Genomic DNA, 24,891 nt, shown 5'->3' with positions numbered 1-24,891 from the left:
TATCCGGCTCCAGAACTTTCCATCTCCAAAGTAAAACCTGACCCCTTATGAGAAGCTGACTCACTGGCTAGCTTCCCACCCCCCCCCCCCCAGCATCCCATCCTGCTCTCTCTGGACCTGACACTAGTGACCTTGTCCTAGTGGAGTCACATAGTGTGTGTCTTTGTGTAACTGGCTCTGCTCACCTGGCAGTTATTGTCAAGGCTCCTTTGAGCTGTAGCATATGGCCCTGTTCCTGTCCTTTGTAAGGACAACTCACATTCCATATCACATTTTCTGTGTCCGTCTCTCCTGTCCTCCCCACTTATGTTGCTTTTGTCAGAAGCAGTTTATCACAGTGACAGGAAACAAAACTCAGATGCCAGTGTATTTCCATGTGCTTTCTGTGTGTCACCCTTGGAGAAAGATTGGGGCCGTGTTTAAAGTCAGCTGGGTTTTGTTTTTTTGAGATTGATATTTGTCTGTTTTTTTCCATGAACTAAGCCCTTATAAGATAGACAATCTGAAAAACCTCCCATTTTGTTGATACTACCTTTTGCCACACAACATTCACATTTTCATCAAGTCTGATGTGTCTGGTTTCCCTTTAGTGGACCAAGCCTTGGTGTCATATAAAAGAAATTGTTTAATCTAATATCATGAGGCTTTTGTCTTAGGCTTTCTTCTAAGGGGTTGGCAGTTTTAGGCCTTACATGCGGGCCTTTGGTATGGTGTGAGGTGTTCAAGGGTCCAGCTTTCTTCTTTTGCATGGGGAGTCTCAGTTTGCCCAGCACCACCTGTCGAAGAGACATTGGCTTTTCTTTCATTGTCTGGTTTTGTTTTTTGTTTTGTTTTTATTCACTTTACATCCTGGTCATAGCCCCATCCCTCCTCTCCTCCAGGTCCCACCCTCCTTCCCTCTCCCCTCCCCTGTTCCTCAGAAAAGAGGAGCCTCCCTTTCCATCCACCCCAGCTCATCAAGTCACATCACGACTCTATTTGTCCTCTTCCTATGTGGCCTGTCAAGGCAGTCCCGCCAGGGGGAAGTGATCAAAAAACTGACATCAGAGTCCATATCAAAGACAGTCCCCACTCCGCTTACTAGAGGACCCACATGAAGCCTGAGCTGAGCTCCCCATAGGCTACATCTATGTAGGGGGCTTAGGTCCTGTCCATGCATGGTCTCTGATTGGTAGTTCAGTCTCAGCAAGCTCTTATGGGCCCGGGCTAGTTGGTTCTGTTGGTTTTCTTGTGGAGCTCCTGTCACCTCCAGGTGCTTTTCTCCTCCCCACCCCTTTTCCATAAGACTCCCCTACATATCGCCCAGTGTTTGGCTGTGAGTCGCAGCATCTGTTTGGAGCTGCTGCTGCATGGAGCCTCTCAGAGGAGAACTCTGCTGGGCTCTTGTCTGTAAGCAGAGCAGATTATCCTTAATAGTATTGTTAATAGGGTCAGGGATTGGCTCTCTCCCATGGGCTGGGCCTTGGGTTGGGTCAGGTATGGTTGGACATTCCTGGAGACCTAAGTCAGGGTAGGCTCCTGGGAGACTATGAGGGGATTCTGGTAAAGACTCTTATTAGCAGGGGCCATAGTGTCTGAAGAGGATACCCTTTAACTAGACAAGACTCCTGGTACAGGGAGGGGAACACCAACCCACCCACAAAAAACTTCTACCCAAAATTTACCCTGTCTACAAGATGTGCAGTGATAAAGACAGAGCAGATAGGGCAGATTGGGATCTGTTTTTATTGGTTAATACATGACTTACATTGATTTACTGACACCTAGCATGCCCCTTTTCACGGTCACCTAGTGCTTTTGGGTGTTCTTATTCTCCTCTATGGTGGCAGCTAGGTTCTTCTAGTAGCTTCCTTTTAAGATATAGTTCCATGGTGTAACCTGGGGAGGGCACAGATCAGAGCAGAGTGTGGTAGCCAAGGAAGAGGCTCAGGAAGTGAAGTGTGTCCTGGCCAGCCAGAGGAGGAGGAAATGGGATGGCTTCCTGAGGGGAGCCTCCTGAGACTGTTCTGAGTGCTACCCCAGTGTGATGACGGAAACCCCAGGGTTTGGTGTCTGCCATGTGCCAGCTGGGCCAGGTCCTTCCAGAGCTGTGCTATGTGGGACAATCAGCCCCTCCATACACAGTCACCTGTGCCCCGGGCCCTTCAAAGTTCATGGTTCTGCAGTAACCCTAGGTTATATATATATCCTGATGGGGGCACAAAAGGCTGCTCTTGGCTTTCCTCCAGTCCCTGGGACTTTGTATCTGAGGATGTCACTTGGAGGCTAGGTATTTGGTTACTGACCTCTAGCATGTGGCCTAGGCTTGTCCATTGCTGATCCTGCTCCTCCTCCTTAGGGCTCTGCCAAGTCCCCTCCCTCTGCTTTAGTGCCCACCATACCAGCTGCCATGTCCAGCCCTTGAGAGTGAACTGAGATCAAGGGTGGGGAGGATGTTACTTCCTCGGTCCAGTGAGTGCTTGGCCCCCTAGAAGTCAATCTGCACGGCCCTAGTGGAGCAGCTATAGCTAAGTTGGGTGGCTGATGAGAGTAGAAGGGCAAGCATTGGGCAGCAGTAGGGGTGTTAGGGCTGGTACAGGGCAGTGGCTAATGGCTAGGGAATCCCGCAGTCCCTAGTGACCAATAGTTCCCACCTAACCTGGCCTGTGAGTGGAGGGACAGGCAGGTGGGTAGGGCTGTGGGTGTGGCCTGCTTGGCTCCCAGGGGGTATCAGTGACTATACAGAGTGTGGCTAGGGGGTTGGACTTGGAGGGCAGCAGCAGATGGGCAGCGTCTCCGTGATGGGTAGCCAGGGAAACTGTATGTCTGGTACGTCTCCTTTGACATTTGTGATCCCCCATGTCCTGTCCCTCCTATTTCTGTCCTCTACCCCTGCCCCTCACATCTTTCTCTCCCATCTCAATAGCCCTATATTCATATCACTTATCCCTGGACCATGCTCTCTGTGCTTTCTTGTACTCCCACAGGGAAACCCTGTCCATGTAGGATGTTAGATGGCCACAGCACAAGACTGTCAGGGGCAGTGACCCACACAGTCCTGGGGCCTTCTGTCTTATGGTCAATGGTGCAGACAGCTGCCAAGAGCTCGAGCCTTGCCTGTGCCCCAGAAGAACAGTCCCATTGATGGTGTGCTGCCTGGGGCAGCATGGTTGGTGAGGCTGCGCTGAAGTAAATGTGAACACCTTGTTTTGTCATCAGAGGCTTTTCTTGGTCCAGGTCACTTGGGTAATCACAGAGCTCTGGGAGGTGGCTGACACTGAGGCAGAGTCTCAGGAGGCTGAGGTTCCTGGTTCAGGGAGAGGCCTGGGGCCACTCACCCTGAGGCCTCCAGCCTGACTGGCTCTAAGGGAAAGGGAGGGGCCCCCAAGATGAGGGCCACAGAGATGAGTGGGTTTGGGGGCCATCAAGACTCCTGAGCCATGAGACATGGCTGCAGGGACCCAGGATACTCCCTCTTGCTCCCAGTATGTGACTGCAGGTCACCTCTGACCAGCGCACCAAGATCACTCACACAACATAAAGGTTAGGTCTGTTAAGTGGAAGTGACAGGTCACAGTTGGAACCCCCCCGGTACCCAGGGGAAATAAGCCACCTGTGCCCAGAACATGTACTTGGTCCTCACAGTGGCCCTTACCAGGAGCGGCAGAAGCTGCTGAGGGGCAATTCTGGTTATTTCAGTGTCTGGTCTGGCAGCTCTCCTCTCTGAGCCTGTTTCCCTCTTGGCAGGACTCTGGCCCACCAGGTGTCTTCCCATAGCAGTGCCAAATGCTCCCGCCAAGGCTTAGTGTGCCTTTCCAGCGCAAGCCTTGCTGGCCTTTCAGGGAATCCCGGGCTTTGGAGCAGCAGGGCCCAGGATGAGTGGGCTGTGAGCTGGGCACCTTGTCGCAGAAGCCTCCATTTTGCCACCCATGAAACAGGCATCTCAGTGTCCGCTCCTCTTATGGACATTTTGCACAAACGGGGTCCAAGCTCATTGTAATGAATCAACTCACAGGACGGTGGGGCAGAAACCACATTCTGAAGGTGGCTGAGAGCTCCGTTGGGCTCCTGTGTCCTGCCCTGAGGTTGTGTTGCCTTTCCTTCCCCCAGAAGCCTCGGTTTTGGCCTTCTGTATTCTGTTGGTTGGGTGAGGTCTACGTTATGATCAGCTCTGCCTCAAGCCTGTCTATCTACAACAGTGAGACTCTATCCCATAGCCCAGGCTGAGGTTTTGAGCCAAGAATTAGATGCCATGTCATGGTTGTCATGATAGCATTTAGGGTAGATTCTCTCCCAGCTGACCGCAGGGTTCAGTTTCTCTAGGCGGAGTAAAGACCCTGGGCTTCATATAGTCACACTAGATACATTGTCTGCCTCCCAGTGGCTTCTGCGGGGCCACGACTACTATTGAAATGTGCCCCCCCGCAAGGGGACATCTTTACAAAGCAGCTCAAGGGAGCAGGGTGGTCTGTTGCTCAGTTGTTCCCTGGGCCTGATTTGGTTCCTTGTGGCTGTCCCTCCTCTGAGTGATCCGTCGCAGGCTGCCACGGTTTGCTGTCCTTGTTTGCTCTTACTGGTGCCCTCTGCTGTCAGCATGTCTGAGTGTCACTTTAACTCCTGCATAGGCAAAATTCCAGGTCCTTCTGTAGTGTGGGGGGATTCCAACAGGAAGCAGATCTGAACTGAGGCTGTAGGTCAGGAGATCCATTCACTCACCCTGTCCTAAAAGAGCCCAGTGATTCACACCAGCCCATTTCTCTTCATTAGTCTCCACCTCTGGGAAGCCCTTTACCACAGTGTCTTACAACAGAGTGGGGGTAGGGTAGGAGGGACTAACCCTGCCTAGCTGGAAGCATTGTCTGTTTCAGGCTTGGGATCCTTTTATTTGGAGGGGACTTTAGGGGTTACCCCACATCATCTTAGCCACCCTATACTGCTTTCCTCCAGCTGATCAGAGCACGGAAGTGCCCAAGCCCTACAGAGAAGTTATGGCTACCTGTTCTGGAGGGGACGGTAGATTACCCCTGGCCACCTCACTGCCACCAATTCTCTGGCCTTGAGTCAACTTCATAGGTAAGACCCAGCTCCCCCTCCCCTTGCCATGGCCACACTGTTGGAGTCACCTCTTGAAGGGTTTTTTTTTTTTTTTAAACCAGAGAAGACAGTGGAACCTGAGCCAACTTCTGCCAGGGATGCTGGCTACATGCCCTTGGTGACATCTTATGGAGACTCTGTGTTCTCAGAGCCCAGAGCTCTTGATGCCATTATTAGAATATTGATGGTGTGGCTGAGATGGGGCATCATGGGACAAAGAGCTTGATTGGATGACAGTCCCCTTTACTGAGCACAGACAGCTCTGCTGGGCTGCCTGAATGTGTTTCTATTTCCCCATGGGGAAACTGAGGCTCAGAGCTTGCACAATAGGTTTTTGGACAGAGGTTCCTGAAAGCCTCTAGAATGGGTCCCATAAGACAGTGAGAATGACTTGAGCTTGATGTAATGAGAAAACTTCCCAAACAGGGACCTATGTAGATGTAGGTATCGTTTTGGTTGTGGGAATTTATCAGCCTGGTGAGCTGCCTGTCATTCCTGAGTGAGCAGTGTCTGCTTTCCTCCAGGGATGCCTGAGCTGCCTCAGCCAACTGAGCCTGCTGGGCCAGAACTGTCCTGGGTAGAGATATCTCCAAGAGACAGTGACCATGTCCAAGTGGAGAGCATGTGTGTGGGTGCATGTGGCCCCCACCTCATGCTGGAGAACCGTGGAATGCAAGCCTGTCCCCACCGCACATTCTAAATATAATCCCTAATGCATCTTATCACAGGGTTTGGAGGAGCAAGGCTGGGCGTGGCCAATGGCCCGGGGACATACACTCTAGTACTGACTAGCCCTGGCCCTCCTGAGGTCCCTAGAAGAGTGGCATGCCTCCATATTCACAGGCCACTCGTTCTTTCCTGAGAACTCAGGCACCCAGCAGTGGCAGCTCTAGCCCTGGGCTAGAGCTGGGCCACTGGCTGCCTCTGCTTCTCCAGCCCTCACTTGAAGGGCCATGTGTCTGGGAGGCACCCTAGCTCCTGCCTCCTGCTCTCCATCTGGGGTATGGCTTTCCTGGAGGCTTTGAGATGTGTGCAAAGAGACCTATGATGTGTGCCCTGGTTCTCACTGCCTGCTGAGTGCTGTGGGACTTTGGGAAGTCAATCCTGTGAATAAAAGACAGACCACCTTTAGGCACCTCCTGAGTTAACAGGAAGACATGGGTTCCTAGCTGGGTCATTTCCACTTACGCGTACCTGAGGCTCCTGGTTCACATCCTGTGGGGGAGGGCCACTGTGGCCTGCTGGAAAGACCCAGACCTGTTTGCCAACTGAATTCTTGAGTCTGGCCCCACATGGTGCCAGCCAGCTGGAGTAGCCCAGGGGCTCTTACAAGTCTGAAAGCCAGCTGTACCAGGGCAGGTGCTACACTTTCTGTTCCCCGTCTGGGCCATTAGTGGACCCACAAGGCTATATACAGACCTTTAGACACTCTCCACCAGGCGGTTGCAGAGTTGCTCTGAGATAGAGGTTAACACACTGTCCACCATAAGTCCCCCAGCCTCAGATCCAGCCACTAGCCCAGAGGGGCTGCCATGTTCCCAGCTTTTCCCTTCAACCTTGGCTAGTGTTTATGCCTCTCTGCTATGATCACATTATCAAAGCACACATTCCCCCATCCTATCCCTCTAGTGCTCCAAAAGGGTGTGTGTGTGTGTGTGTGTGTGTGTGTGTGTGTGTGTGTGTGTGTATGTGTATGTGTATGTGTATGTATATGTGTGTACATGCACCCAAAGCTTGCTGATTAGGCTAAACCAGCTGGCCACTGAGCCCCAGGGACCAGCCTGTCTCTGACTCTTCAGTACTGGGATTATAGGCATGTGTTACCATGCCCTGCTTTATTTTTTTTTGGGGGGGGGGTTTGAGACAGGGTTTCTCTATGTTATCTTGGCCATCCTGGACTCGCTTTGTAGACCAGGCTGTCCTCGAACTCACAGTGATCCGCCTGCCTCTGCCTCCCGAGTGCTGGGATTAAAGGCGTGCGCCACCACGCCTGGCTCCCATGCCCTGCTTTTTAAACGTGGGTTCTGATGGTCAGATTCAGGTCACTGTGCTGCAGACTAACTCCCTAACTGCTCTCCCCAGTCTCCAAAAAAGGTTTCAGATGACAGTGAAGATGTCTGGCTAACCCGTTGCCAAGGATGGTCTACCTCTATCAGCACGCTAACCTAGGAGAGCAGGACCAGGATGCTCCCTAAGAGGCTACAGTGGTGACAGCGGGTGATCCCCTTTGCCCATTCTTGGGGATAATTGCTGAAGTGATCCCCTTTGCCCATTCTTGGGGATAATTGCTGAAGTCCCGTTTAGGATTCTGAGAGCTGGGATAAAAATTATGAGTCGAGTTGTAGACATGCGTTATTGAGGTCGAACCTAGGCTTTGGGGGTGCTGCCTTGCCTGCTATGTGGCTTGGGAGGGGCCAAGTTTCTCTGGAACCCACATGGTGGTGCTACTGGGAGGGGGTTGGTCCAGTGCCAGGTGCTGCTCTGGGTTCTGGCGGGGGGGGGGGGGGGGTTGTCTGACACTCTGTCCTGGGAAGGGACTCCAAAGTAGAAACCATGTTCTGATTGCTACCTAGCAGTCTAGCTGAGTGGAGGGTGGCCATGGTCTTGACTTGGTGGCCTGATAGCCTCCACCTCTGCAGCCTTCAGAAGGGCAAAGGTGGAGGGACCTGAAAAATCAGGCCCTGGTGCTTGGCTATGTGTATGACAGCAGATGTATAGCCTGGTCTACTGCCATCCTTACAGCTGTCAACTGGAGGCAGCCACTAAGGACATTTCATCTGCCTATGACCTGTGCTGATGGCTTGGCTAGCAGCAGGCGTGGGCTCAGCCCTGTGTCCTGCACTAACCCAGTTCAGAGGCTGTGAAGGGCTTGCCTGAGCTGGAGTGGCCGAGCAGGTGGCCAAACAGATCCCGTGGAAGAGAGCCCAAGACTTCCTCTTAGCTTAACAGTTGCTCAGTTAGTTAGCCAACACTCAACACACACAAAGTATCCGTGGCCTGGTGCTGGTCTTTCAGAAGGTGTACCAGTCAGTGGGCCCCTACTGGCGACTAAAGGCTTCTCTGCTGGTAAGGGAGGTTTTCCAGCAATCAGTAGACAAGGAGGCCCATTCATTTCTCAGGACTCCAAGATGCCTGAGGATGCTGCCTGGGTGTGAGGGCACAGGATGCACTGGGGGTGTCTACCCTGTGGCCCTGGAGGAGGTGCATGGGCAAGGGCTCTGCAAAGCTATGTAGATATTCTGCTTTCCTGGGGTTTCTGGGCCAGAGCCTGGGGGGTGCCATTTGGTTTTGGGAGGTGAGGCAGGCCTCTCAGTGCTGGGGTGGGGTTACTTTCCTGATGGATTTACACTTGTCAACTGGATTGGTAACCTTACCTCCTGGCTGGTCAAGTCACCACAGATGTGATATTCCCTAACAGGACCTTTTAATGAAATGAACTACGGTCTGAGTTAGGCCTAGAAAGTTCTAAAGCCAGTGTGGCCTCAGGGAGTGGGCAGTAGTAGCCCAGGGACTCTCAGGCCTGGGAGCACTGTCCATAGGCAAAGACACTAGACTGAGGCCAGGCCCCACAGTGAGGCAGGCGGGAGCTGACCTTCTCTATAGGGCTGAGGTGTGTTGGCTGCACAGTTGGTGTGGCCTCTCTCAGCTTTTATATGTAGCACCTTCCTAACTTACAGGCTTTGTGTGGCCCAACACAGCTATGATTGTGGTCCCACAAAAAACTCATTTATTTAGAACTTTATATAAGATGTCTTCTCACTTATCAGTCCTACAGTTTTCTGTATGGATTTTGTAGAGGACAGTATGATACCATGATGTCAAAAGGTTGAACACCCGTAAGCCTGTGGTACCAGGCTGTGCTTCAGCCTAACTAATTTTGATGTTTAAGAATTCATGATCAGCGGCTGGAGAAATGGCTCAGTGGTTAAGAGCACTGACTACTCTTCTGAAGGTCCTGAGTTCAATTCCCAGCAACCACATGGCGGCTCACAATCATCTATAATGCGATCTGATGCCCTCTTCTGGCCTGCAGAGGTACAAGCAGGCAGAGCACTGTATTTATAATAACTAACTAACTAAATGAATAAATCTTAAAAAAAAAAAAAAAAAGAATTCATGATCAGCCAGGCATGGTAGCGCATGCCTTTAATCCCAGCACTTGGGAGGCAGAGACAGATGAATCACTATAAGTTCAAGGCCAGCCTAGTCTACAAAACAAGTCCAGGATAGCCAAGGTTACACAGAGAAACCCTGTCTAGAAAAATGAAAACAACAAAACAAAAACAAAAACAAAAACAAAAAGGCCAGCAGCAATTGTGGGCATAGCCCAATGTCCTGCTCTGACCCAGTTTATGATCTACGGCATGGCCTTCTGAGAAGCTGAGGGTGAGTGGTAGGCAGTGAGTGAGCAGACTTCCCTTCCCAGGCAGCACATAGGAGGGGTAGTCACTCCCTGGGGAACAATAGCAAACTCCCCAAGACATGGCTTAGGGCTCACACATCAAGGTTTAGTCTGTGGGTGTTGTGCATTGCAAAGGCTCATGGTACCTTAGATGCTTAGCTCAGCCTAACAAGCTGGCGGACAGGTTATTGGCCTGTAGAGAGCTGTCCCCAGGGGGCCTTTGAATGTTAATGGCTTCAGTTACAGTCCCATGGCCAGTTCCATTGTCAAAGCCATTTGCTTGGTTTTCTTTCTCTTTTAATTTGTGTGTGCCTAGTGTGTGTGCAGGCATGCATGGGTGCACCCACAAAAGCCAAACCAGGGCATCCGATCCCCTGAAGCTGGAATTATAGGCAGCTGTGAGCCAGGCAACATGGGTATTGGCAGCTGGTGCTCTGATCGTCTGGAAGGGCAGCAAGTGCTTTTCACCATGGGGCCATCTCCCCTGGTTTCTTTTTTAAAAATCTATTTTAGTTGTGGTGTAACACAAGGGCTGATGTCTGCGTGTCTATGTCAGCAGTATGAGGTCGCAGAAGAAGGTACAGCTGCAGAACTTTCTTCTGTTGTTGTTGATGTTTTTTAATTTTAATTTTAATTTATTCAGATTACAACTCAATTGTTATCCCATCATTTGTATCCTCCCATTCCTCCCTCCCTCCTGCTTTCTCCCTATTCCCCTCCCCTATGTTTATGACCGAGGGGGACCTCCTCCCCCACTGTATGGTCATAGGCTATCAAGTCTCATCTTGGTAGCCTGCTTATTCTTTCTCTGAGTGCCACCAGGCCTCCCCACCAAGGGGAGTGGGTCAAATATGGAGCACCAGAGTTCATGTCAAAGTCAGTCCCCGCTCTCCACATAACTGTGGAGAATGTCCTGTCCAGAACTTTCTATCTTAGACAGAAACTATTCCCAGCCCCTGGCACCCCATTCTAATTTTTGTCTCTGCAGATCTAGTGACTCCAGGGGCCTCCAATGAGAAGCATCCTGAAGTGTGTGTCCACTTGTCCCTGGCTCATCTCAACAAGTGTCTTCAAGGTCCACCCATGTCTAGTGACCTTTTGTACATGACACTCCCTTGCCCCAGACTGACAACCCTTTTAAAGCACGTCACACTGTGTGGAGATACAAGCTCAAAGTCTCCTCAGATGTTTTAGTGCTACGTTTTGGGTCCTGGAAGTTTGATGAGGGCTAAGCTGAAGGCCTTACCCTCTGGAATAGACACGGTGCTATTTGCCTCTATAGAGCAGGGCCCTTCTCAATGGGATGGTTAGGTGCTGCGGGCTGGGGACAGTATCACCATCAGGCCTGTGTCTGAGCTAGTCTGGCTGCCCAGGGGTCTAGGCCATCCCTGGCCTCTCAGTTACTGGTCAGGGGCCTAGCATGGATGGAGGAGATCTCTGACTCATAGTCCCAATTTGCCATAGCTGGCTTGTCCATGCTCCCGTCACTTTTCTTTGTACCCCCACCCCCATGCTTTCTGCTGGGACAGCCACGTGGTGCTGGCAGGATGCCATGTTCTTGTATTCCCAGGGCACCTAGGCACGGAGATATTGAAATGATGTCCGATAAGACATTGGACGTCCCTCAGGGCTGGGCTGAGGTCACTGCTGATGGAGTTTGATTTGGAAAGAGTAGAACAAGCAAAGCATTGTTCCTAAGAACCTTCTGTTTCATACCCTGCACAGTAAGCCCTCTTAAGAACATACTAGTTGGGGACTGGAGAGATGGCTCAGTGGTTAAGAGCACTGTCTGCTCTTCCAGAGGTCCTGAGTTCAAGTCTCAGCAACCACATGGTGGCTTACAACCATCTATAATGTTATCAGATGCCCTCTTCTGGGATGCAGATAGAACACTCATACATAAAAATAAACAAAACTAAAAGAAAGAAAGAAAAAGAACATGTTAGTCTGTGTCCAGGGACACAGGCATTTCCCTGGGCCTCAGTTTACCCTGCTGCTGGTGGGGGTAGTGGAAAAGACATCTTATGATTGATAGTCTGACCTTGGTATTCTGGGGTATGGAGGTAGAGTGGGGTCCTATAGAAGCAGGAGGGGATGCTGTAGGCAGCTGGCCGTGAGCCCCCCCCCTCCCCAAGCCTCTTTGAGACTTCTAGCCCTACCCAGGGCAGGAACAGATACAATAGTAAATAAGATAATGCTCATTTTATCAGGAGTAGATAAAAAATAAACTATGCCATATAACCCTTTCTTGGGCAGCACAGTGTGTTCAAATATTTGAAGAACTGTTTAGCTTCTGGGATACTCAAGGCTAAAAGGCAACCAGCACACGACGAAGTAGGGGGAGCGGGTGCAGATTGCCACCATTGTCCCCAGCCCCAGGCTTCCTGGGCAGGTTAGCATGGGCTGTCGCTGGTGGGTGTATTGCCTAGGCCCTGCCAGCCTCCTGGAGCACCAGCTGGTTTTCTGTCTGCATTGAGAACTTACTTCCTCTGCTCCTCTCCCTCAGGGTTGGTCTGTGTGTCCATGGCCTTACCTACTGCCGGGTGGGGGTAGTCAGAGAGTAGGGGGCCTTCTACACAGCCTTCTTGTTTTGATAACTTCCTTCCATGCTGTTGGGATTTTCCACCCCCAGGCTGCAGCTGCTGCCCCCCCACCCCCCCACCCCCCCACCCCCCTGTCCTTCCCCCCCCCTGTCCCCCCCCCCCCCCCCCCGAGCATCTTGCAGACATGGGCAGAGTGGCCTATGGCAGCCAGTTCCTCCCTCTGTGGCTTATTTGAAGGTCTTTGTTCCCTTGCTACACATAAGCTCTCTGGTCCTCAAGTGCCTCGAGTGCTGTCGTATTCCATCCTGGAGCCGAGATGACTGAGGCCTTGAAAGACCAAGTTGTCACTCTAACAGTGAAAGAATCGAAGTCCATTAAGAGATATGTCATTGTCACCTCTGTGATTATACCTGAGTGACCTTAGGTGCCCTAGGAACTTCTGAAATAGCATCTGGACTCCAGCATGGTGACACTGTGTCCTGTCAGGTACTTGTGGGACTGATGGCACTCCTCTGTCAAGCCCTGGGCAGGTGACAAGTGAGTGGACTGTGCCATACAGTGCCCTGGGGGGCACTTCTTGGACTTGAGCCTTAAGCTGCTCAGCTTAGTAGATGGTTTTCTTTACGTGTGTGGTGGCACCAAAAGTTTGGGAGATTCCCAAAGACCTTAAGGCAAAGTTGCCCCCTCACTTCTAGGCGCTGAGCCCCTGAGGGATATGCACTGTGCTGTGCTACACTGCGATGCACAGGTCCCTGAGGGGGCAGCCCTAAGCTCCTCCTGTGGCAGGGGAATCTGAAATGGGGGCTCGCTTAGCTATGTCACTATGGAGGGGCAGCCCGAAGTGGCTGTGTCTCTTCTTGCTAGCCCCTCTCTGCTTCCATGCATAACCAAAGATCTGGGGTGGGGCATCTAGTCTACTCTCTATTGCCTAGAGATGGGCCCAACCCTATTTTCCTGCCTACTGCAAATCAAAACAACACACACCTAGGATTAGTGAGGCCCCACTGTGTGAAGAGTCAGTCTGAGGCAAGAGCAGCTGAGCCTAGCCGGAGGGGAACTGAGTCCTGAAAGGCCACGAGGGCCTCAGGAAGCAGTTGGGGGGAAGTCTATGGCTGAGAGTCAGACCTCGCTAGCAGGCCTGGATGGAGGCCTAACCTGCGGATGGGTGGCGGAGGGGCTCTCACCTAACCCAGTGTTTGCTGTGTGCACACAAGAGCCGTGACTTTCTGAGGACTCCACATGGCTTGTGCATCTAACAGGGGCTTCCATGGGTCAGTGTCCCGTAGTCACAGTCCAGGAGACAGATGTGGGCATAACAATCAGCCTGGCTACCACTGGCCAGGAAAAGCACCACTGGGGGAACCTAGGAGGACCTGAGGGTCTTGTCGTGCTGCTCTGGGAGGGTCCTCAGGACTGAAGCCACGTGGAGAGTGGACGCGAGGAAACCATCTGTGGTAGCAGCACTGGGTGCCAAGGTTAGAGGCTCGCCACTGCCAGGGATGCATATGGGTAGAGAAGGCAAGGGCTGAAGCCCACCCAGGGGTTCTGCTGGGGCCAAATCAGATGTGAGATCCAGGTGAGCATCCTGGTGTAGGTGGTATCCAGGGATCAGTGCCAACTGGGGCTGTTGCCTACCATGACATGAGGTTACCATAGGTGTGAAGAGGGATGGGGGTTTGGGATTAAAGGGAGGTATGTATGTATTGGGGTACCGAGACCTCTGTACACCAGGCTCTGTACAAGGCACCTGTTCCGAAGATGCTCACCAACTGCGTGTGACTGCAGGCACTAGGCCTTGGCCGAGATACTTGGTCATAAGTGTTGTGACTGAGGTGTCATGAGGGGACAGGGTGGGTACTGTAGCAACTTCTCTGTGTTGTGAGATGGAAACACTTTGTAGGAACCTGAGTCTCTGCCTCTAGGCAGGGCAGTGACAGCAGGGCCTCAAGGCCACTAAGGAGGGACAGGGAGCCAGGATTGGGTCCACTCCTGGACTACACTAAGCATGATGTGGAGGAGCTGGAGGTAGTAGAGTTGGCACCTGGGGTGATGAGAGGAGGAGGAGGAGGAGGAGGAGGAGGAGGAGGAGGAGGACGTGCTCTGCATCAGGGAGTAAATGAGCATGACAAATGAAGTGTCTATCATTTGTGAGGCATCGTAAGCTGTGACCGCAGGCTTTGGCCTGGGAGAACACGTAGAAGGAAGGGCCAATGGGGATAGTTAGTGGGGGCCTTTGGCTCTATCAGTTCTCCAAGCCTTGAGTGGCAGTTGCAGAGGCCAGGAATGGATGAAATCAGTCTTGAGAGGTGCAGGAGACATGAGTTGTACCTCCCCTGTGCCCCCCCCCCAACACCTCAAGAAACTCTGTGACTGATTCAGGCCACTGCTGCTGTGTGGCCTCTGAGAGGCTGACGCTGGTGGTCTGGCCTTACATATTGGGGAAACCTGATTGGTGAAAGGTGTGTGGGTTCCTTGTTGAGGGCAGGGGTCCATGCTGGAGCCCTGATGTCTTTGTGAGTGTCTTCTGTTTATCCTCCCACTTGGGACAATTTGTCCACTTCTATTCTTATCCCCAAGAACATGCCATGAGGGCATGTCAAGCCTCTAAAGGCCCTCCCAAAGCATCTCTCTATCTACTACCCTGTCCCTCAAGTGGGGGCAGCTTTGAAGGCCACCTTGGATGGTGACACCCATGGATGGAGAACTCAGTGGAAGGGGAACTTATCTTTTCAGTGTCCTTGGAATCAGAGCAGGCAGCAAGTGTGTCCTCTGTGGCACAGGTCCAGGCTGTGCTTGGCTCACCTTTCTTGGGTCTCCCTGTTGGCTGAGGGACTGTGCCTCCTGCACTCCTTGGGGTGAAAGCTCCCAGTTTGTAAAACAGCTCTTTTTGAGCTTCAGTTTTACATCAATGCTCTTGGATATTCCGAGGTTAGACCACTGAGCCTCCTCAGAGACTCAGGCCCACTGTCCCCTTCCCCAAGGCCATGGCTATCAGGCTGTGTGCCATTCCCTGTGGATTAGCTGGTCCAGAACAGTCAGGTGTGACAGATGATCTTGAGGTGGGGATGGGTTGACCACATAGTGTGGCATTTTCAAGGTCTGTGTACATTGAGACACTGCTCTGGGGTCAGTCCTTATAATGGTAAATGGTTTCCATCCTGTGGACCTCATGTTTGGATGCACTAACTGAGGAATACCTGGGGTTGCCAGTGCTAAATATCTTGCATGTGGGGTGTTGGGTGAGAGGGAGGTGGCAGGGCAGCTGGACCAGGCACTGACCATATGTCCCCTGTCTCACAGCTTCCTCATTGTTCTGGTCTGCCTCATCTTCAGTGTCCTCTCCACTATTGAGCAGTATGCCGCTTTGGCCACCGGGACCCTCTTCTGGATGGTATGTAGGCACCCAGGGCTGTCAGTAAATGTCATCGCTGCAAGTGGAAGAGGTGAAGTAGGGCTGGGAAGAGTAGAGTCACCCAACCCTGTTCTCCCCAACCCTGGTACTGGGGTATCAGACAGGGCAGTCCCCTGCATCCATACCTTCCAGGCTTCTGGGCTGTGTGTTGAAGGGCAGGAAGAGCAGACAGGGCCTGGAGCTGGTACACTCAGAAAGGCCTTTGTATGGGGAACGTCTGACCTGGGCCCAGAGGGAGGACAGCAGGACATAGGTACAGTGAGGATGAGAGGAAGTGGGTGGGGGGGGGGGGTGTAGTGCCTAGGGCTGGATGATTCTTTTGTGTAGTGTTGTGGATTTATGGGCCTTGCAGGTGTCCCAGGTCAGATTCTAATCCAGCCACTGGAGTGGGCCCTTCCATAAGCCCAGAGACTTTCACGTATCATTTCTGGCAGGACTGGCCACTATGGCAATGCTAGTGGTCACCACATCTACCTTGGTACAAAGCTTGGGTCCCTCTTTCTGCAGGCCAGGCCTGGGACATCTCACCCATGTGACATGTCCTAGCACAGAGCAACATGTAGAATGTTTGAGGAATGGAATTTCCAAGTACCTGGGTCTAGCCATACTCTATGAGGGGCTTAGGGACTGTCCTGTGTGACCCACATACTGTGAGGGGCTTGGAGACTGGATTTTATAATCCTATACTCTGTGGAGGGCATAGGGCGTGTGACCCAACACTCCTCTGTGAAGGGCTAATTGTGCCTTCACAGTATCCTGTTGTGTGTGCATAACATGCTTTGAGGGACTGAGGGACTGTTTACCTAGCAGCCATGAGCCCCTGAAACAGGGCCAGGGTTGGATATAGCAACTGAGGCAGACCCTGTTCTGGCAGGGCAACCAGGAGCCTGGAGCCATTGCCATGATGAGAAAGCACCCGATGTATCACCACTCACTGTTGGGCTAGACAAGGGGCCATTTGTCCTTTAGAGGCAGTGCTGTTACAGCGATGATGTTGCAGGGAAGGTGGGTGGAGGCCAGCATGTCTGGGACTATGGGGACAAGATGGTGACAGGTGTCAAAGCCAGGAAGGGTACAACCTGGTGTCTCTCTGCTTGGGCACATTTGTGTTTTCCTTCTGTGGTGGGGTGTTCCCGACCGTTTCAGGCAGCAAGGAGTACAACTAGCTGCCTACACAGTGTGCCTTAGGTGTTTCTCAGCTGTATCTGTCTACAGCCTCTGTCAGCTGGGCAGCTTGTCTCCTAGGACTCGAATTGCAGTTGATGGCTGCTCAGTGACACCTCTTTTTCATGTGTCAACTTTATCTTTCCTTTATTGCCTCTAGATATCGGGGCCTCAGGAAATATTTTTCTCCTGGGTTATAGAGGTCCCTGGTTTTGGCCTGACTGTGACACCATCTTCCCCAGGTCTGACTAGTCACGTGCTATCGATACTGCCAATGGCTTTGGGGGTCCCCCGGGAGAGTGTGAAGTGGACACTGCTCCTGCCAGTCACCCCAGAGCTCATTTCCCCTCTCCCTAGGATGTGCGTCTTCACTGTAGACCAAATCAGACATGGGGCTTGCCTGGCAGTACCCAGTTCTCCACAGGCCACTGGAGGATTCATCTGGCCTGGCTCCTGCACCCTACAGCGGGCCTTGTAGCCTATTTTAGGGAACCCTGGCAACTCCCTTGTTCTCTGCTCCCAGCCTCACAGTCAACACACCCGACCAGGACACACCTAACTATGTTAGGGATCCCCACACAGCTGCGAGGCCAGGCAGTGGTGCACTTGCCTCTGTGGAGGTGTCATTGTGGTTTTGCACGCAGTTTTGGCAACTGGCAGCATGGACAGTCACGGTCTGTGATTGGAAGTTGTGGTCACTAGAGGGCGACTGCTGATGTTTTCTGGGACTTTTCAATGTAGGGCTCAGCCTATAATATCCCTGCATTTCACAGTGGTGCCTGTACCTGTGCCTACGGTCACTGGGCTTCAAGTGTGGGTCAGTGCCTCGGAATATTCCAGAAGCAACATCCATCCAGTATGCCTATTTCCTAGTTGGTTTCATGTGGCTGGCAGGATGCTATCAAATCTTAGCTGGCATCTCTCTTTGATGTGTTGGCCACCCAGCCTCAGTTTCTTGGATGAGGCCTCTAAGTCCCAGAGTATAATCTTCCATGATCCATCCAATGGAGCTCTTCCATTTTGCTGGGGACTTTTGCACAGCCCTTGTATCCTTTCACAGAGGCCAGGGTGGATGAGAGGGCCCCAGGTTCCTTACATGTGATGCTATCCCCTTAGGTTCCTGTCAGAACTGTTCCCTTGCCCACTACAGACATGAGTGTCACACAGGCGAGGCTGTCTCTGCCTGTGTTGTGAGAGGATATAGCACCTAGTTGCTCCTGAAGGGAATGGCCCAGGCTCCTCCCCAAGGACCTAGGTTTCTGGAATCCTTGGCCTAGGATTTGATCTGGAGAGCATAGACCAAAAGTATCTGCTGGCTCCCATGCTGAGAAGGGCCTGGCTGTTAGAACAGTCCCCTGGGAGATCTCAAAGCACATATCTGTGTTGCACTCATGTGTGTGCGCGCACACACACACATGTACCCACATATTCAAATGAACACGTCCCTATATATAGTCGTGTCTTAAGGCAAGTGTGCGTTTTGTCTGAGCATGTGTGAAAGTGTGAGTGGACATTTACATATGTTTGGCTTTGTGAATACTTGCGCACTTGTGTGTATACACACTTGTTATATATCTGCATGTGCAGCTATGATCATGCCTAAGTATAGCTAGTACTATGTGTTCATGTGTCAGCCCATGTTCATATGTATGTGAGCCTGTGAGTTCACCTGTTCCATTCCTCATCTGGTAGCCCCAGACTTAGTTAGGGTGCTTAGCCACCCCCCTCTCCTCCCCTCCCCCCAGGAACTTTTGGCTTTGGCTCATTCCCCTGGTGGCATCTGCTGCCTCCCTCAGGTCAGGCTCTTGTTGGGGCCTGTTTGCCCTCTGGTGGCTACTTTTAAAACTACGCACATAGATCTAACCACCCTAAAGCTGAGGCGTGGGTGGGTGGGGCCTTGTGGTGTCCACGCCCCCTTTCCCTCTGTGCCAGCAGGTCCCCACTCCCAAGGCAGCCCCTCCCCAGTCTGGTCTGCTTCCCAGAAGTGGCTCTTTGTCCACCACTGTGAGGGCAGTGACCTCATTACCTCTTTTGTCCCCTTCTCATTCCCTGGACCCTCCCTGCCCCACAACAGCTAGGAAGAGACTTTATAGAACAAAAACCTGAGTGTCCCAGATGCTCCCTGGGTGGTTTGGGATAATTTCCAACTTCTCTCTCATGGTCCTCAGAGTGACACACATCTCCAATCCTCCCCATCACTCACTCCCAACTGCCTCAGGACCTTTGCACAAGCACTGTGCCCAGCAGGGTTGCTTCTCTGTTATTATGGCTGACCTCTGGCCAACTCTGTACACTCCCTTCTGGAACATTCGTTGCTCTTTTCTGGGCAACCTGGGTATGATGGGGTTTTGTGAGCAGGCTCATGTCTCTCTCACACTGCCAAAGGAGACTCAACATTCTCGCCTGTTCATGCACAACCCCCTTCTTTTAAAATCTTGTTCCCAGGCATGCTCCCTAGGGAACCCTTGAGCCTCAGTTTCCCAGTCAGTAAAGTGTAGGGGCGAGAATCAGCCACAGTCTTAGCCTCCCCCCCCCCCGACCCCTTAGCTTTTCCACATTATTTTTAAGTGTGTGTGTGTATTGTGCCCAGAGAAACCAGAAGATAGTGTGGCGAATACCCCGGAGCTGGAGTTACAGACAATTGTGAACTGCCCAATATCAGCACAAACAAACTCAGAAACTGTTGAGCCATCACTCTGCACCCCCCCACACACACACTTTGCCCATGTTCTTAAACTGTACCCCCACATGCTAGCCTTTGTAGGCCACACCTTCCAGGGTTTGAACTGGCTGTGTCTAGTGGATTGCTCCGGAGCCATGACCATGGATGGTGTTGGGTACAGCGTGGACCAGGAAAGAAGGGCTTTGTATACAGGATGGTGATATCTTCCAGAGCAAACAAGACTTGGCTAAAGGGCTAGGTAAGAAGTTGTGTGTTGTTGCAGATGGCTCATCAACTGCTCATGACCCACAGAGGGTGGATATGTCTTAGGCCCAGGCAGATAATCAAGGTTATGGATTCCAGGTCTCTGGGGGGTGAGAATGTCGGTTGGAGCCCCAAGCTGAAGGGCACAGTGTAGAATGCAGGTGCTACACGTGGGAGTGGAGTAAAAAAAGCAAAGGTGTTTGTTTCAGCCTTGGGTCCAAGGACAGGGCAGCCTCTGGCAGGCTGCGGAGACACCAGGTGGCGCTCTTGTCACGCGCACTTCCGCAGCTCTTGGGCCGGGCCCAGAGTGCTGAGCGCGGGAGCCCAAACCACAGCCTAGGGTGCCCCACGGGGGCCCAGGGCGAGGGAGCTCTGTGAGGGATTCTGGGAGCACATTGGGTAAATGGCGGAGAAGAAGTCACGCGAGGCTGTGTTCCCCAACCCCAGCGCCGATACTCCTGCCTCAGAGCCTGGCTTTTCCTGGTGCCAGAGCCCTGTTATCTCAGCCAGGGCCAAGGAAGCCAGGGGCCTCCGAGGGATTAAGCATTCTGCTGAGCCAGGCATATTCCGTGGGCCTGAAAAGCTGTTCTTGGAGAAATGTGGGCCCTGCCAGGCCAGGGTCTAGCTAGAACTTTGATCAGGAGTGTTGAAGGTGTGCTTAGCCTTAAAACGTGTTTGTGGCCCCAAAGAGGGTATCCCTCCACCCCAATTCGGCTTCTGAATCTAGAGCAGGCTACACGTGCATCTGTAGACGTGGCGCACATGTGTGTGCAGGCCGTGTACGTGCATGTCTGCTGGATGTGCACGCAAGCAAGCCGCCAAACCCACCCACCCCTGCTTGCAATAGGAGACCCTGGCCAGGCCCAGGTGCAGGACTGTTTGTTGTCTCTCAAACCCCAGCTTGTTTTCAAATCCCACACAAAGACAGCTGCATTGAAAAAGTGCTAGCACGAACTCCAGCTCCGTGTGAGCCCCACGGCCTGGCCCGCATACCAGGGAACTGTCCCGCCATGCCTGCGGTTAAAACCCGTGAGCCGCGCGGCCAGAGGCCTGGGGGATGAGGTCATCTCTCCGGCTTCCTCCCTAGCTGTGAGGCTCCCTGGCCCCCGCAGGGGCGACCCACCTCCCTGCAGCTGGACCCTTCCTGGCCCGCCCTGGCTTTCTGTAACTCTCTTGGCAGGCCTCAGTTTCCCACGGGGCAAAATGAGATCCTGTGGGCTCCCTGAGTCCTTGAAACAGCCCTTGGTGGGTCTCACTTTCATGTGGAACAAGGTCAGCTCTCTAGGTCCCAGACCCTCGTTCACACTGCCTCCCACCTACTAGGCTCCTCGCGTTCATTTTCACACCCTTTCCTGCCAGTGGAGACTTTATTGGTGTTAAATTCAGCACCTAGCTTTATGTCTTGGTGCTGTTTGCTTTCACCCTCTATCTGTTGTAGCGCGTGTTTCTGTTTTCTTGATCTTCTACTGTGTGGAGCCGTAGCTGGTGTCCTAGTTTTTTGCCTGAGACACGCCTCCGTTGGTACCTGGTGCACACTTGGTACTTGTACTACAGTCAGCTGTGTGTCCCACTGTCTGGTCTGGTGTCCTATCTGGGATCTCTTGTGGCGACATTAATACGACATTAATACCACACCTGTCATTAGCTGTAGAGCCAGTATGCTCACTCTGTCCCTGAAGACTAGTTTGCAGCCACCGGGAAGAAGACTCCTGCAGATTGAGTCACTGCTGCTGCCGCCCAAGGTCAGGAGACCAGCAGGCAGCTTGAGTTTTCCACCAACAAGCCCAAGGTCTGACTCCCCGTGGGGCCCCAGTTCCCTGCTTGGAGAGCTCTAGTTCTCATGGCCTTTTAGGGGTGCCACCCAGCCAACCATATACCCAGTAGTGTTACCTGCTCACTCCTGGGCTCCTGGGTCCTCTGAGGAGACATTGTGTCCCTCACAGGACCAGAACTGACTACTCTTGTGTCCTCAGCACACACACTTCCTTCTGTCCCAGCTTATAATTTTCACTCTCAGAAGATACACGCCGCCCCCCACACCCCCAAGATGCCCGTCTTTTTTGGTTGAGTTGTTTTCTTCTACATTTATGGAGGAAGAGAGTATCTGTCGGAGCTCCAGCTGTGTTTCAGCCTGTGTGCTAATAGGACACAGACTTCAGGTTCACACCCAGAACTCACAGCACAGGGCCCTGTGGACACGGGAGGCCAGTCCTCACAGCCATCTGCATGGAGCCCCTGAGGGGTGTTGGGGATAATGGAGCAGACACGGGGGCCTAGCTCTGTGCGCAGCCCTCAGGGCATCTGGAGGCTCAGGAGGTTGGGGCTGGGGGGGGGGGGCGGTGGCGACAGTACGTGGCCACGGTACTCTCTGGGAACTGCTGGTGCTCTCTCCAGGGAAACAGCTGCTCTGTGGTTCGGTCTGGGTGGGGAAATATAGCCTGTAGTCTGAGGGGTGACAGAGGTGAATGGATGGGGCTAGGCTCCTTCTAGGGACTTCTAGGCCTCAGAGCTGTGTGAGAAAGTCACAGCAGCCGGACTCAGGGCTTGTGTGTCCTACTAGATTTCTAGAGAAGCCTGCCATGTTGAGCTTCTTCAAAGCCTCTTGCCTCCTGGCTGCACTTTCTCTAGAGCTGGGTTCTCCTTTCCAGAGTCTTTCATGTGCCCATGAGTAGGGGCAGGACTGGTGGGTGGCTCCCTGTAGCATCTCCATTTCAGCTTCTGGGGAGTGTAGGGGTTGGCTGGGGTGCTGAGACTCCGCCTGTCTGCCTGCTAGGGGCCAGAAAGCACATAGTGGGCAGGCTTGTGGACTCCTCTGTGAGTTTTTGTCTCCAAACCAGGATAGAGACTGTGGGGGCCTCTGAAACCTATAGCATGTGCTTTTTGGCCTCTCTGAAGATGTCCAAACCCTATCCTGTTCAGAAGAACTTGCAGATTAGTGGTCACTGGTGTACTTTATTTCATTATTTTGTAGTAGTAGTTGTTGTTGTTGTTTTGAGTCTGTGCCTTGTGTAGTCCAGACTGGCTTCAAACTCGAAGAGATCCACCTGCCTCAGCCTCCTGAGTGCTGGGATTAAAGGCATGCGCCACCACCCCTGGCAACTTTGAATGGCCTTGAACTCCTGATGCTCCTAGTTTCGAATACTGCATGTGGACTAAAATGGTGCACTTATTGCTAATGTGACCTGACTACATGGGCATGCGGTGCTGCCCCACACTGGCCTGGCCTTTGTGGCCCAGGATGGCTTGTGGCTATTTGGTTTCACAGTGTCTTTCTTCTGTCTTTCTATGCTGACACACAAGACAGTTGTTTCTACTTCATGCCATTTGGATGACTCTGCCCAGGGCCACTAGGTGGTTTTTCTCTATTCCATGGGTGTCACTGTTTTTTCTCTCTATAAAAACATCATGTGGAGGTTTCCCAAGTCACGGAGACCATGTCCCTTATCTTTAGAAAGCCAGTGTTATGGCCCTAGGAGACGACTCTCTCCCTTGTAGCTGTCATGGTTGGCTTCAGTGGCCAACTCAACACATCCTAGAACCACCTGGCCTGAGTCTCAGTGGAGGAGTGTCTGCATTGGGCTGACCTGTGGGCATGTCTGTGGGCGATTGTCTTGATTACATTAACTGACGTACGTGGGGAGACCCAGCCCACTGGGGATGGCTCCGGGAGGCAGGACCTCTTGCACTGAATAGGAGTAGAGAAAAGGAGCCGAGCACAGGCAATGGAACACGCACGTGTTTGTTCCTCTCTGCTCTTGACTGTGGATGTGATAAGACTGGCCCCTTGAAGTTTCCAGTTTGACTTCCCCACGATAACGGACGGACGGTAACTTGGAACTGCCTTTCTCTTTCTCTCCTAAGTTGCTCCTCCCCCCAGGCTATTTTGTCAAAGCAACAGAAATGAAACCTAGGACACATGGGACACAGCACCTTGGAGGGTGGAAATGGCAGGGCAGGCCAGCTCTACCACCTCAGATACAATTTAGGGATCATGGATCCTAGGTCGACAGGTTTGTGGGGGTTCAAACTAGCCACCCCCCTACCCTGGAGGCAGCAGTTTCCTTTTACAAGGCCTGCACCCTTGAAGAGCAGGAAGGCCAGCATCCTCATCTGCCACCAGGTTTCCTGAGCCTCCCAGGCCTGGGTGTAGAGGGCCCTGCAGGACACAGCTCGGCTGCCTGCATCCTCTGTTAAGCCAGCACCACGCTGTGTGCAGTGGCAAGAATCATCACGTGCCACTTTTTATTTTTTTCAGGACAAGATAGAATCTTGAGAATCCTGGGGCAGAAGGGAGAGGAGAGTAAGAAATGGTGGGAATCTTCTGGAAGGACCTGGCCTATTCCTTGTTTTGTGGCATGTGAGACTCAGTTAGACTCCCAGACAGGATAGAGAATGCATGCAGGGCCTGTCTCTGGGTGGCTCTGTAGGTGGAAAGCCATGGTTGACCTGGATGTGAAGGGCCTGCTTCTATTGTTTTTCCTTCACAGCTTTTCTCCGCATCCTTTCCAGAGCCCCTGACATGTGCCTGGCAGCAGGTTCTCATGGCCTCAAGAAGCCCCTTTGGATAGCCAGGGAGAGGCCCTGGTTTGAGGGCTCCCCCTGCCCTGCCCTGAGTGCTGAGCACTTGTCTCCAGGGCCTTCCCTAACTTAACACAGCAGATGATGTGTGAGGGCATAGAAAGCCTGTCCCCACATGGGTAGTTGCTGAGTCTTAGTGACAAAGCCCCTGCTCTGTACGGGAGCCTGGGGAGCGGCCCATGCTATACCAGCTCTCATTGTTTCCTTGTGGGCATGTGGTTAGTGCTGTTCCTCACAGTGCGTCTTGTCACGGGAACAGAACAAATGGGTGTGGACCTCCCCCACTCCCGTTCTACAGTTCTGTCTTAGTTCCTAGATCTACCTTCCTGGGAGCTTGCTATCCCCGTGCCACCCTGGGGCCCCAAAGATTATCCTCCAAGTTAGGGGATCTGCAGGAAGTGATTGGAACAGCACCAGGATGCTGCCATCTCTGTGTGTTTGTGGTGTGTGTGTGTGTGTGTGTGTGTGTGTGTGTGTGTGTGTGTGTGAGAGAGAGAGAGAGAGAGAGAGAGAGAGAGAGAGAGAGAGAGAGAGAGAGAGACTCGTGTGTAGTGTGTGCATGGCTTCCTAGCCCCCTATCAGGGCCTCCAGGTATCTGGGTGGTCTTATGCTCCCCTCCCTCTCTTCATCTCCTACCCTCCCTCCCCCCTTTCTAACAATTGTGCTGACTCAGCTCCAGGTTGGTAAGGAGTGTTAAATCAGCCTGGGTGGCCAAGTATGGGGTTCCCAGTGGTTCTTTGGGGTCTTGGCTTACAACAGGGTTACATGGGGGGCTGCCACATCTGTAGGAAAG

General features: G+C 52.5%; 1 protein-coding gene across 2 annotated transcripts in view; it reads left to right on the top strand.

Annotated features, from left to right (window-relative positions):
* The window catches only part of KCNQ1 (potassium voltage-gated channel subfamily Q member 1), a 321,454-nt gene that overhangs the window by 27,715 nt on the left and 268,848 nt on the right, over positions 1-24,891 (top strand). For both annotated transcript variants that reach the window (XM_084770356.1, XM_084770357.1), the window contains one exon: positions 15,319-15,409. In XM_084770356.1, the coding sequence (XP_084626482.1) occupies positions 15,319-15,409 (91 nt within the window). The remainder of the gene's footprint in view (positions 1-15,318; positions 15,410-24,891) is intronic.

The sequence above is a fragment of the Acomys minous genome, assembly GCF_964271855.1.
Source record: "Acomys minous genome assembly, chromosome: 2".
NCBI classification, from domain to species: Eukaryota; Metazoa; Chordata; class Mammalia; order Rodentia; family Muridae; genus Acomys; species Acomys minous.
This window is presented reverse-complemented; position numbering and strand designations above follow the sequence as displayed.